This window comes from Zalophus californianus, chromosome 17 (genome assembly GCF_009762305.2).
Source record: "Zalophus californianus isolate mZalCal1 chromosome 17, mZalCal1.pri.v2, whole genome shotgun sequence".
In the NCBI taxonomy this organism is placed as follows: domain Eukaryota; kingdom Metazoa; phylum Chordata; class Mammalia; order Carnivora; family Otariidae; genus Zalophus; species Zalophus californianus.
Genome location: NC_045611.1, coordinates 51,795,696 through 51,809,730, shown reverse-complemented (window position 1 = coordinate 51,809,730; position 14,035 = coordinate 51,795,696). Strand labels below are relative to the sequence as shown.

Sequence of the window (14,035 nt, the reverse complement as noted above, 5' to 3'; positions counted from 1 at the left end):
GCCGCAGGGAGCCCGAGTGCCCCGCCGCTGCGTTCTAAAGCCGCCCTCCAGGAACAATGGCTGGTGCCGCGGGACTCTCGGCCTCCGTGTGTGCGCGGGTGTTGGGGGGCCGGCCCCTCCCCCGCAGCCCCTTCCCGGGTTCCGCCTTGACACTCTCCCGCCCTCAACGGCCCTCCTCGCAAAATGGCGACCAACCGCCTCCTTTCCCGCCCGCCGCAGGTCACCTGATCGCATCAAGGCCCCGCCCCTCGCGTGGCCCCGCCCCTCGGCGGAGGCCCAATAGCTGCGGAGACTTCGCCGCCGGGCGGCACGCGCCGGGAGCCCGGGCGGCGCGAGGGGCGCGCGAGGCCGCCCTGGGCGTCGTGAGGCGACCCTCAGCCACGCACGCGCGCCCGCGCCGCGGGTGAGCTGGCCGCTCCGGGGGCGGGCCGGGCTGCGCGTGCGCGCCCGGCCGGCGGGCGGCGCGAGGGAGGCAGGGGGCCGCTGGGAGGCCCGCCAGGCGCGAGGCTCAAGAGCGGCGCGCGAGCCCCCGGGGCGGGTAAAACCCGGTTGCTGCTGCCCCTGCCTTCTGCCTTTCCTCCCTACCCCCCCTTCCCCGCCCCTCCTCACCTTTCAACCCCTCCCCCCCTTAAAATCTAATTCGTTTATATATTTGTTTTTTAGGGGGCCCATCTCCTTTTCGAGGAGCGCAGCAGGCGCGTCGGGCGCCCCTCTCCCCGCGTCACGCACGCACCTTCTGCACTCCCAACAGCTCCGGACCCTGCTGCACCCCCGCAGCCCTTTCCCGCTTGGAGAAGACTCTCCTCAGGGGCCCCTGGTCCGCTGCATCCCCTTTCTTTCCTCCCCCCGCCCCGCAGGCCCCAACTGCCCCCTCACAGCTACCCAGCTCGCGCCTCGGGGGCCTTACCGACCTCCGCACTTTCTGCACCACGGCCTTGCATTCGCCCTAGCTTCCAGGCCTTCTGCTAAAAATCCCCTTTCTTCTGAATAGGGGACCCAGATTTGTTTCTTTTTAGGATCTTCCAGCAAAAACAAAAATCTCTCCTCTCTTCTTTGATTATACCCCTCGCCCTCCTTTTAGGAACTTCCTCTAGCAAAAAAAAAAAAAAAATGTATATGTAGAAATATATATATTTTTTCTTTTCCAGATTCTTTCTCCATTCAGGATCACTTTCCAGCAAAAATTGTTTCTTCCCACCAAGAGCCCCCATTTTTGTAGTATCTTTCCACTGATAACAGACCAACTCAGTTCTTCCAGTTTCTCATGTAATATTTGTTTTTCCAACCCTCTTCCCCACCTCTTCAGCAAAAATTCCTTTCATCACCAGTCCTACCCCAATTAGGCTTTCCCCAGCAAAACCCTCCAGGTCCCTTCCCAAGGAAGGAAGAAAAAAATAACTTTCCCATAACAACAAAACCCCTTTTCCCATCTAGATCTCTCCAATTTAGTATTGCTTTCTTCCTTCTTCCAAAAATTGCCCCTTTCCCTGTTTCACACCTGTGTCCTTGCTTCTTTGGGGACCCAAGTTCTGAATGACTCTTCCTTTCCACCACCTGCTTTCAGGGCAAAAGAAGTTGGATGAGTGTCCTGAATTTACTACCCAGAGTTCCAGGAGGAAATAGCCAGTGGTCTGACGATCACCTGAATCCCCTCCCTGTGGGGCCTAACCTGGACCCTCCTGTTCCCTGGAGAGTCACTCGTTTGCTCTTCTCCTGGTGAGTTTTCTCCCTTTGCCCCTGTCCAAAGATACCTTTTTTTTGTCAGATGGATTCCTTTCTTTCTCAGAAGGGTTTCTAATTGATCCAAGAGTCTCTGTATGAATGGTGAAACCATTACAAGTTGCTGCTTTGGGGAAGTCAGATAAGGAAAAGGTTATAGTGCATGTTGACTTCTCTGGAGGAATGCAGACATTTATTAAATTGATGTATGTTTCATTGTTGGTTGCAAAAATGCTTCCCCGCCGCCCCTCTGGGTTAGGGTAGCAACTTAGATACCTCCAGGTACAGGCAATTAAAGGCCTGCACTGTGGTGAACCAAAGATCATGTGCCCCATCTAAGTGATACCTACCAGTCTGTGGAAATGGCCGAGTGGAAATGCCAGGACAGTGTTGCCAGAACTTAATTTTTTTTTTTTTTTTTGAGAAGAGACCAGAACACTGTCTTTATGTGAAACCTTTTGATCTTTAAATGGTGACAATGAATTTAAAAGGCATTTAAAGACTGTGAAGCCCTTACAAAAACATGTCGGCTGGCCAAAACTTTGGAATATTTGGTTTAGCGTTTCTTTCTGTGTTAGATGTGTGTACATGCAGGACTTTTCCTCTTTAGAGCCGCAGTTCTCAAACTTTTGATCTTAAGACCCCCTTATACTTAAAAATCATTGAAGACCCCAGAGAGTTTGTGCATGCGAACTATATATGCTGATATTTGGTGTATTGGAAGTGTAATAAGTTTTAAAACTATTTATTCATATAAAAATAAGAGTAACAAACTCATTATATATTAACAAAATTGACTAATTTTTAAATTTTTTTAAAAGACTATATTTCAGGGCGCCTGGGTGGCTCAGATGGTTAAGCGTCTGCCTTCGGCTCGGGTCGTGGTCCCGGGGTCCTGGGATCGAGTCCCGCATCGGGTTCCCTGCTAGGCAGGGAGCCTGCTTCTCCCTCTGCCTCTGCCTCTCTCTCTCTCTCTCTCTCTCTCTCTGACTCTCATTAATAAAAAAAAAAAAGACTATATTTCAGAACACATAGAATTTAGTGAGAATAGTGGCCTTGTCTTATGCTTTTAGAGTCATCTGGACATTCATATCTGCTTTCGCATTCAGCCTTTTGAGGAATCCCCTGTAGCTTCTGGAAAGTTTCACTGACAGTAAAAAAGGCAGATAATGTCTGAATATTATTATGAAAATAGTTTTGACCTTGAAGACTCCCTGAAAGACTCTTGAGGACCCCAGGGTTCCCCACCCCCATCCACCTCCCTTTGAAAACTGCTGTTCTGGATTTTAATGCTTATTTGCATTTTATGCTAGGATCAGCTTTTGGAATGAGAAGGTTTAAGGTCTCTTTTCCTCCCTTAGTTAATTCTGTGTAAAAAATTTTCCTGGAAATCATAGTCCTAGCCTTCTGATTCCTCCATATCTTCTTTCTCTTTCCTGATGTAAGGTGTAAATCTGCTCTTTTAGTGAACGATCAGAGGAGATGAGTTAACCTTCTGGTTAAAATTATATTGGTTCCATGGCCGGGGGAGGGAGTGTCCTTTGGTTGTTCAGCTTAAGAAAGTAGGTGCAGAGTGTGGGGCAGGAGTCCCAGGCTCAGGTGCGGAATCCTAGCATAGAGAGTGGTTACATGTGAGGGCTTTGACGTCAGACTACCCGGGGTTGAATCCTAACCTTGATTTTGGGCAAGTTACTTACCTTCTCTGGACTTTATTTACCTCATCTGTAAAATAGGGTTAAGAACAGAGGATGTGCCTCAAAGGGATGTTGTGGGAATCCAATGATCCATAAGTGATTCTAGGAGTGCCTGGCACATGACAAAGCCTTGAGAAGTATTTGCTTCTATTGTTGGTATTTATAATGATGATTATAGGGGCCAGGGAGGAAGAAAGTGAGGACTGTGGGAACATCTCTTCGGAGATGGCCTTTGTCCCTCACCTCTCTCCTACTGATAACTATCAGGAAATGCAAAATGTAACAATTTTCAAGAGAAGCCAGAAATTAATACATTTAGTTGAAATCTCCCCATTTAAAAAAATGTTGGTGACGAACGCAATTGCAAAAAGACACCGCATAGGCCAAACAAAACAGACCTGTAGTTGCAATAATGTTTGGAGTGGGAAAACAATGAAAGAATTTGCATAGTTGGGGTAGAAGCTGCAAGTTTCTTATTTCTCAGCTTCCAGCAGTCTGATCTTACTCGGACGTGATCACTCTCTCCCTGGTAACCTGACGCAGACAGGGAAAGGAGAAGATGGTGCTTGGAGAAAAAGAAAGAAAGGAAAGGAAAGGAAAAAGGAAAAAGGAAAGGAAGAAAGAAAGAAAGAAAAGAAAAAAGAAAAGAGAAAGAGCAGACAGGAGAGTAGGTTGGGGCTTTTCAAAGAGGAAAGGAGGTGGCACATGGGATTTTGTCACACATCTGCAAAAGGAATGCAGAAAGCTTTCTTTGATCAGAGTTAGTTCTGTGCCAGGCAAGATGCTGTGAGGAGTATGGACACGTAGGCAGAGGCACAGCCGTCCTAGAGCTTGTAGTCTGGGGAAAACTAGAAGAACTTGAGAGATCATGAGACTCCGAGACCATTTGGGGTAAGTGTTACGTGGCCTGCCTAACAGGTGCTTATGGAGTTCCGAAGGAGGGAGAGGTAGTCTCAGACTTGGTATGTTGGGAGGGGCCCCTTGGGCCTGCAGTTGAAGGGTTTCATTCGGTAAATCTAAGTAGAGAGAGGTTGGTCAAGGGAAACTGCACAAATCAGGGTCCTAAGGGAAGAGGTCTCCCGGGGGGCCTGGCAGGGCATATAAATGAGTGAGGCGGGAGGGGGTGAGAGATTAGGCGTTGGTGGGGGCTCTGGCAAACCGGAGAGTGCCTGCTCTGTCCAAAGCACCTGCACTTCTCAGCTCCAGCCCATGACTTCCTTGTGATCGCAAGGCTTCTCTTGAAAATTGTTATTGCAGTTGACAGAGCCTCAGATTCTTTTTTAATATTAAGACTTACTTATTTATAGTAGACTCTATGTCCAACATGGGGCTTAAAACTGGCGGCCGGGAGATCAAGAGTCACATGCTCCACAAACTGAGCCAGGCAGGCACCCCTTTTCCAAGATTTTGAAATAGAAGTTGGAAAGCCTTACTTCAATGAGAAATCTCTAGGTCTGCTGTGAGTGTCCAGTGTGGGAGCTGCCAGGCACTTGTAGCTAGGTACATTTACATTCAATGAAACTTCAATAAAATACATAATTTAGCTCCTCAGTTGTATCTCCTGCATTTCTAGGCACTCATCAGCTGCTAATGGCTGGCGGCCGTCCTCGGACCGTGCAGACTTAGACCATTTCCATCAGCACACAAAGTTCTTTTGGAGAGCAATGCTCTGTCCAAAAGAAGTCTGGTAGATTTTTCGACTGGATAACCAATAGAAAAATATTCAGATTAACTGTGGTGAAATAAAACCTCTTTATGGAGGCGGTAAGTGTTTAGATTGTTGCCTCCTTTCCATCCAAACAATGGCTCGGTAAATGTTATTTACCGGATGGTGTACCTGTTGCTGCAGGCTAGAACGTATGGCAGACCAATCTCCCAAGAGGCTGTGGCATTTCACAGGAGAATCCCTGCCTCCCTCCTGCTCCCACCAGTCATAGAATGGCAGGCCTTTTTAAAAAGAAAAACATTAAAATTGCTTCGGATCCCTAGCGTTGGCTGAAATTGTTTTTTGAACTATTAAACAAGACATAAATGATGATAAAACAAGGCATATGTTCCTAAAGTTTACAGTTCTTGTGGCCCCATAAAGCCAAAATCAATTTGCAAACTAAATGTAACAAAGCAACCAAACCAGCGTAATTCAAATTATAAACATCAGTTTAGTGGGAAGGGTGCTATTTTGCTGAGTTTAGTGGGAGGGGTGCTATTTTGCTGAGACCGAACAGCTTTCTTGAAACAAACATCTTGCCCAAGGCAGACCCTGTGATGTTTCCAGTCTCCTGTCCTTTCTCTCAGTTCCAAATGCAGCAAGACCTCCATTTGTACCACGATGCCTGTTGGCTTTTAGGTGACCCCAAAGGCATTATCATGAACTAAATCCACCTCTGTCCTCTTCTCATTAGCCTGTGGCAATTAAAATCATCCTTTTTGGCATTTGTGCAATTAAATCACACCCCGGGCGTTGAAACCAAATGGTAGTACTGGGTTATAAGGTAGTAAATCAATAATCTGCATAGACTGATTTTCTTCTCTTAGGTGGTTCTCCAAGTGAAAGCACAAAATTATAAAATTCTTGGAAAGAATTGGGAATGTCTGCAAGGTTCCAGGGGACCACAAACCCCGCCCCACAGGGATTAGTGGGGAGCCCTGTACATAGAAGGTGCTAAAACTTGTTGAATTGAATTTATCTGTTGACAGAACAAGAACAAGTTCGATATTGGCTGAAGGGGGGGTTGCTTTAGTAACTGGAAAAGGATGTAAATATCAAAACATGGTCTTTGGACTTTGGGCGTGCCTGCCCCAAGTGGTAATGAGACCAGTTTGTTCTGTGGACTATGGGAGTATGCTGGAAAGCAGGTGATTTGGCCTGTGGGGAATTCTGCCCCTATCCAGAACCTTTTGTGCTTTCTAGATTAATTGGTGTAGCTCAGTGTAAATTTATTTATGGTGAATTCGTATTGCGTAGTGGGTAAGAACACAAGCTGTAAGGTCAGAATATCTAGATTTAAGGCCTGGCTCAACTCCTTGTTAGACGAGTGACTTTGGACAAATTACTTAGCGTCTCCGTCAGTCAGTCCCTTTCCTTCTTTGTAAAACAGAAGTGATACAGCACCGACCTCTGGGTTGTAGAGAGAAGGGAGTGAATGCATGCATGGGAAGCTCTTAGTGCGATGCCTGAGAAGGAGAAAATGCTTCATATTTTATTTTATTAAATATTGCTACATGTTTATTTAATGCTTTCTATTTTATTAGCTTGTTTTTATTATTGGAATATGAAGAAAGAGCTGGCTTCTTTCCTCTTTGGAGTGCTGAAGAGAGCTTATTGCAACACTGTGCAAGGGACTTCAGAATTGGCAGAGAAATTCTTTTTGCCTCAGAATATAAATTTCAATGGTCCCCACTCCCCTTCTCTGCAGTTTAAAAACCCAAAAAACTCGGACAATGCCAGGGTGTCGCAGACCTCATTTGGTGGGCAAACCTGAACTCACATGTTATTCTTTACAGTATTTATTCCATTTGCTCTGAGTCATCACAGATCTCGATGCAGAAATAGTGATTTGGTTGCCAGACCCACCGAAGGTTACTTAAAATACCGTGTTTTTCATTGATTTACCCCATATTCTGAATTCTAGAACTCACTTGGGTCTCAGAGTTGTACTGCTGTGGGCCTGTATTCACCTTCTGAGTTTCCCCCAATAAGCTCCACACAGACATGCAGGTAGATGCATGACGTGAAATGCAGATGTTGTGGGCACAGCTTTTCTATTACATTTCAACATGGAAAGTTTAAAAACAGTAGAAACCAATAGCCTAGGAATCTAGACCCAAACTCCAGTTATTCTAGGATCCACCAGATCTGTTACCAGTGAGTCATCAGGCATTTACTAAATGTTTAGGTGAGGACAGAATTATCCATAATAGCCTAAAATGGAAACAGCCCAAATACCCATCAACAGATGAATGGTTGAAGGAAATGTGCTATATGCAGACGGTGGAGTATTGTCTGTTGATAAAAAAGTAGTGAAGTAGTGATGCACGCCGCAATGTGGATTAACTTTGAAAATGCTGTTCTTCATGATAGCAGCCAGACGTAAACGGCTGATATTGTTTGAGTCTATCATTTGTATGACATGGTTAGCCCTCTCATTGAGCCAAACTTTGTGTGCCTGCCTTGTAATTAGTTTTGTTGAGAAAGTGGGCATTTTGGATATTATAATGTGGTGGTGACTCTTGGAATCAGATTCTCCTCCCCCCTACCCCAGGGTTTGTTGCTGCTGCTGCTGCTTATGGGTTGTAATGTTAGGTTAGTAACTTTTGCAGACTCTTTTTGTAGACTGTATTCTTTGTCGTGTGTGGTGAGCGAAGTCTCTGCTCTGTTAGTTTGCGGTCAGCTATGATTTGGCGGAGATTTCCTTAAGTGCCTGGAGTCCAAATATATCTCCCAGTCTTTGCGGTTGGGCTCTTGTGTGAGTGTTGGGACACACCTTCAGCGCTCCACGGGAGTTTGCACCTCTGCCTTCACCTTTACTTCCTGCTTTCACAGACCGACGGGCAGCCAGAAGTGAGAGCTTAGAGCCTTCACAAGTGTTTTCTGAGCATGTGCCTGCCGTGGGCCCATGGCCTTCTCGAGTCCTTGAAATACGTGGATGGTTTTTATTTTTAAAAATTTATTTTATTCTTAGTTAACTAGAGTCCATTGTTTACATTAGGATTCACTCTTTGTGTCGTGTAGTTCTGTGGGTTTTGGCTAATGTATAATGTCATGTACCTACTATTACATGAATCACACAGAATAGTTTCACTCCCCTCAAAGTCCCTCCTGTGCTTTACCTATTCATCCCTCTTCCCTCCCCTCGAACCCTGGCATCCACCAGTCTTTTAGTGTCTCCATAGTTTTGCCTTTTTCGGAATGCCCTATGGTTGGAATCATATAATATGTAATCTTTTCAGACCAGGTTTTTTCACTTAGCAACGTGCATTTAAGATTCCTCCATGTCTTTTTGTGGCTTGATAGCTCCTTGCTTTTTTTTTTTTTTAAGATTTTATTTATTTGCGACAGAGAGCAAGCACAAGCTGGGGGGAGGAGGAGAAGAAGGACAGAGGCAGAGGGAGAAGCAGGCTCCCCACCAAGCAGGGAGCCCAATGCAGGGCTCAACCCCAGGACCCCAGAATCATGACCCATACAAAGGCAGATGCTTAACCGACGGAGCCACCCAGGAGCCACTAGCTCCTTGCTTTTTATTGCTGAATAACATTCCATTGTACATGTGTGCCACTCAGGATCACTCTTGTTTGGCTATCCATTCTCCTATTGAGAGACATCTTGGTTGCTTCTAGTTGTTTGCAGTTATGAATAAAGCTCCTGTAAACATTTGTGTGCAGGTTTTGTGTTGACATACGTTTCCAGCTCACTGGGGTAGATACCAAGGAGTGTGATGGCTGGATTGTATGGTGAGACCGTGTTTAGCTTTGTAAGAAACTGCCAGCATGGAAGCTTTTCAAAGCCCTTAGGCTTCAAAGTCTCTCACTGTTTAGCTCTTCCGCCCTGGCTTTCAGTGGCGTATCTGCTGTTGGCCCCAATTCATATCCTTTGCCCTGGGCTGCAGCACCTGCTTCATTGCTTTTATTCTTTAATTTTTGAGCGTTTTTTAGTTGAAGTGTAATTCATATACGCTTATATTAATTTTGGGTGTACAGTATTGCCTTTAATATTTTCAACAAGTGCCATCCCCATGACTGTTCTCTGCTGAGAAAGTTCCAAGTTAGGCAAAATCAAGGCAAGACCTCCGTGTTAGCCCCTCGGGAGCCTTCTGACAGGTCAGGACGGACGAGCTCAGCTGTGTGAGAACAAGATCATCTCTGCTCCCTTCTGCACTAGGAGCCCACGCCAGAACGGGGCTTCTGTCTTCAAAACCACTGCTGGGGGGCGGGGGGGGGTTGGGGGATGAGACAGGAGTAAGTTAAAATGCCACAGGACCGTGTTTCATCCCCCTTTGTCTTGTTTGCAGTAAACCTTGGACTGTTTTCCAGAGTTCCAATAAAGTTGATTTTCCATTGCGGTGGCATGGGTGGGAAGTTTTCCAGGTGCTAACTCAATCTTTTTCCTTCTCACCGGGCTATGCAGATAGTCTGTTTCCTCTTGAGTCAGTTCGGTAATTGGTGTCTGTTTACGAATTTGTCCATTTTTCTCAAAGTTAACCTAATTTGTTAGCATGCAGTTGTTCATAGTAATCTTTTATAAGCCTTTCCGGTTGTGTTTCTGCTTTAATTTCTAATTTTAGCCATTTGAGTCTTTTTTCTCTTTTTGGGGGCGGGATAAATTCTACTAGTTCAGATGTTGCATAGTTTATTCCTTTTCTTTCGGTAGTTACACTTGGATTCTTTTAGCATAGGTAAAGTGCAAAGTTAATCATTGTCTTTTCTTTTCCAAATGGTTCAAAACCTATATTAGCCTTTGAGCCAAGGTTTATGGGCAACCTCCTATGCCTTGTCTGAAAAAGTCTTTGTTGTGCCCTCTTGATACTAGTTTCCCTGCGCATTGAGTTCTGTGCCGGCTCTTGCACTTCTGCTGGCAGTGTTATTCCTTGTCTCCTAGCCTCTGCTCTTCTGAGATGTTTGCCATCAAGCTAGTCCTCATCCCTTTGTAGACTGTTTGCCTCTTCTTTCTGGTCCTTTGTAGGGTCTCCTGTCTGTCTTTCATGGTCAGCAGTTCTACTATTGTGTGTTGAGGAGTGAATTCATTTTTACTCATCCTGCTCTGCCTTGCAGCGCTTGGTCATTAACCATGTACCTTCAGGAATTATGAGCTTTAAGCCTGGTGTCCCTGCAATTCTGGAAATTCCTCCACCAATATCTCTTGAAGATGTTGTGTCTCCTGGGGCGCCTGGCTGGCTCAGTCAGTGGAGCCTGCGACTCTTGATCTTGGAGTCGTGAGTTCGAGCCCCACACTGGGTAGAGAGATTACTTAATATAAAATCTTTAAAAAAAATGTGTCTTCTGTAGTCTCTCCTCTTTTTGGGGGGAAACTCCTGTTGGACAGTAGTAGTCTTTTGCGTTTGCTTCTCCATTTGTAGTGTCTCAGCTTCATATTTTCCATTTCTTTCTCTGCGCTGAATTCTGGGGGGATTTCCTCAGATTGCTCTGCCAGTTCATTATTTCTCTCTTCAGCACTGTTTCTTCTGCTGCTTAGCCCTTCCCAGTGAGCTTTTTTAATTTAAATGTCTTCATGCAAGTTTCACTTGTTTGTTCTTGCCCTGAACTGATTTACTCTTTTCTCATGCTAGGTTTTGTTGTCTCTCTTTGCCCTGTTTTCTTCCTAACTCTTGGGGTACTTCTCTAGGCTTGTGTGCAGAGTTTTTCCTCTTTTCTTTTTTAAGATTTTATTTATTTGAGTGGAGAAACAGACTCCATGCTGAGCAGAGTGCCTGATACAGAGCTCAATCCCAGGACCCTGGGATCACGACCTGAGCTGAAAGCAGACACTTAACCTGCTGAGCCACCCAGGCGCCCCGTGTGCACAGTTTTTCTTTTTAATTGTTTAGTTTTCCCATGGATGGCCTGGCTCTTCCAAGGTCCCAGATCTCCACTTCCTACAAGCTCAGGGCCCTGTTTCCTTTTCTCCCATGTCTGTTATGACCCTGGGTCCCAGCCTCTGGGGTAATGCTCTTTAATAGGAATATAATTTGAACCATATATATATATAATTTCAAGTTTTTTAGGAGCCACATTGAAAAACTAAAAAGAGGAAGATGAAATTCATTTTAATCACATATGTCACCCACTGTATCCAAAATATTATCATTTCAACATGTAATAATATAAAAACATACTAAACCTACTTTTTTTTTTTTTGGTACTAAGTCTTCCAAATTCAGTGTGCAGGTTAGACTTATGGCATGTCTCAGTTTGGGCCAGTCATGTGTCAAGTGCTTCACAGCCCCGTATGACTAGTTGCCATCGTGTTGGACAACCAGGCTCAGTATCTGAGTCTGACTTTCCCCTCTGGCTGACTTGAGCCTACACCTTGAAGTTGCCTTTGCGTTTTCTCATTGTTGCTGGCACATGGGGTTTTGCCTGTTTCCTGAGCTCGGCTGGGTATTAAAAATTATCTTTTGTCATATTTCTCTGTGTTTATAGCTGGAGAAAGAGGTCAGTTCTGTCCACCATGTTGCTGGAAATCCTTTCATTTATTCCTTACAACAACCTTATGATGGAGGTACTCTTATGCCCAGTTTACAGATGAGGAAACTGGGGCTCGTGGAGCTTAAGTGACTTGCCCAAGTTCACATGGCTGTTAAGTGGCAGAGAACAGACCCAAACACAGGTCTGTTTGAATTCCAAGTCCACGCTCCATCCACCACTCTGTATTGCCATCTCATAATTTTGATTCCTCCTCATTCATTTTCAGGAATTAGACAGCACCAAGAGCTTTTCCTCCCTGACTCCTTACACGGCCTTGCTTGTCTGGAGAGTAGCTCTTGGCCAAGACCTGGCAGTGGAGAGCCATGGACCAGTACAGCCTCGGGGATGAGGGTGCCCTCCCTCCAGAGATGCATCTCCCTTCATTTTCCGAGAGCCAGGGACTCAATTGCAGTGACACCCTCAACCGGGATCTGGGTCCCAGCACACGAGACCTGCTCTACGCTGGCCTGAGTGGTTTGGACCTGGACCCCAGCCTCCCAACGCCTGACTTGGCCAGCGAGGCACTGGAGGACAACTTAGACACACTGTCCCTGTACTCAGGGAAGGACAGTGACTCTGTGAAGCTGCTGGAGGAGTACGCAGACCCGGAATCTCAGACTTCCTTACAAGGTGAGGCTGTCTACCTGGGTCCGAGGGCCCAGAGGGCTGTGTGAAAGCTCCTGTGGCCGGCTCGGGGATTGGATAGGAAAATTTTTATCTTCCACAGGTGAATAGGGAACAGGGGACACTTTCTTTTTTAACTTGGGAATTATTTCCAACTTCCTAGTCAAGGAAACAGAACACTGATCCTAAGGAATAATGTTGAGAAACTGGGCCGTTTGTGGATGTCCTGATCTTGTGTGTGGTGTGGGCAGACTTTTAAGTTCATAGGAGATTTTCCTACCGATTACATCTCAGAGGCCCTTTTCATGTTTGCAGAGTGACCTGGGATCCTGTCTGTCTGTCACTTGGTTGGCTAACCTTCCCCAGCCTCAGTGTCTTCATCCGTGAAGTGGGGGTCATGAGAGTGCTCACTCTGCTTCCCCCCAGAGTAACAGCATTAAGAAGCAAGAGAAGAAAGGAATGTGAAAACATTGCATGGACTGCAGAGCACGTGGCAGATAGTACTTATTTCCATCAGAATCGGTGGGGTTCATCTGAGGCCGTCCATCGATTCAGTTCTAAGTCTCTCTCTCCAACAGTAGAGGAGCAAAAGGAGGACTGATGGGGTAGTTAGCCGCCTTGGTGCGATTTTCATTTGGTTTTTGGTTTGCTTTCAGGCTTCCCCTACAAGATAAATCCCGATTTTTAAAATTTTTTAAAAGATTTATTTATTTATTTATTTGGTGGGGGAGGGGCAGAGGGGGAAAGAGAATCTCAAGCAGATTCCCTGCTGGGGCACAGAGCCCAACTCGGGGCTCAATTTCACGACCCCGAGATCATGACCCGAGTGCAAATCAAGAGTCGGACACTCAACCGACTGAGCCACCCAGGCGCCCCAAATTCGATTTTTGCTAACTCTTTTCATGGATAAGTCGCTTAGATGGGTTAACCAAGCTGAACAACTTTTTACATGTCGAGCTTCCTTTCAGATGAGTTCTTTGAACGTATTCCTCCCAGTGGGTTTGTCTGTCAGAGAACGTACGCCGTTTTATAACACTCTCCTAACACTGTGTTCTGTGAAGATCCGGCAGCTTCCTTGGCCGGTGACCCTGCCTGATTTTCAGTGTCCTTGCCAATTTTTTGGAACAATGTTTTGTTTTCTGGTTTAATAGTTGCTTTAATGAGCATTTTTAAAGTAGCTTAGCAGGGCTGAGGACTTCTCCGACAGGAGTTCTGTTATTCCGCATTTAAACTGTTGGGATCAGTCGACCACTTGCCACGGTAATTTCTTACACGAAGAGGAGAGCAGGCACATTGAGAGACAGACGGCCCACAGCCGGACAGAGCTGGGAGACTCCAGTCCAGGCTCCTTCCTGCGGTGTCTCTCACGCTGCACCTGCTGTGCCCACTCCTGCCTCCCCCCTCCCTGCAGCGCCCAAGAGAAGTGGCGGTTTCTAAACTTGCCATCTCATGAGGCGGTCCCAACCATCTTGAAGACCAATCTAAAGAGCAGGAATATCTTCCACAGTTGGTCCGTCCACCAGACAATTGTGGATTGACCACGAGTGCCCGGAGGGAATTCCAGGCGCTGGGGACAGCAGGAGCCCTCAGCGTCCTTGCATCCATGGGCTCTATGTGTCCAGTGATTTGAAATCCGCTTCTCTTTAGTCAGATGACACCAAACCTAATCTCTGTCCCTTGGAGCAAGACAAGCGGGTGGTTCCCTCTCCACACACTGGCCCTTGAGATGCTTGACGACCCCGCCCCTCTCCCGCCTGAGCATTCCCTGTCCCCTCCCCGGGTCCCCAGGTGAGTGGTTTGTAAACATACCTTTTATC

General features: G+C 46.2%; 1 protein-coding gene across 6 annotated transcripts in view; it reads left to right on the top strand.

Moving 5' to 3' along the window:
* Positions 1-292: 292 nt before the first annotated feature.
* ZNF541 (zinc finger protein 541) overlaps positions 293-14,035 on the top strand; it is a 43,503-nt gene continuing 29,760 nt past the window's right edge. For 3 of the 6 annotated variants that reach the window (XM_027617203.2, XM_027617204.2, XM_027617199.2), the window contains exons 1-4: positions 313-403; positions 664-817; positions 1,565-1,716; positions 11,821-12,224. In XM_027617203.2, the coding sequence (XP_027473004.2) occupies positions 11,918-12,224 (307 nt within the window). In that variant the 5' untranslated portion in view covers positions 313-403; positions 664-817; positions 1,565-1,716; positions 11,821-11,917. Of the gene's footprint in view, positions 404-472; positions 539-663; positions 818-1,564; positions 1,717-11,549; positions 11,737-11,820; positions 12,225-14,035 lie in introns of those variants that run through there. The other 3 variants (XM_027617202.2, XM_027617201.2, XM_027617200.2) reach the window with 3 other exon arrangements.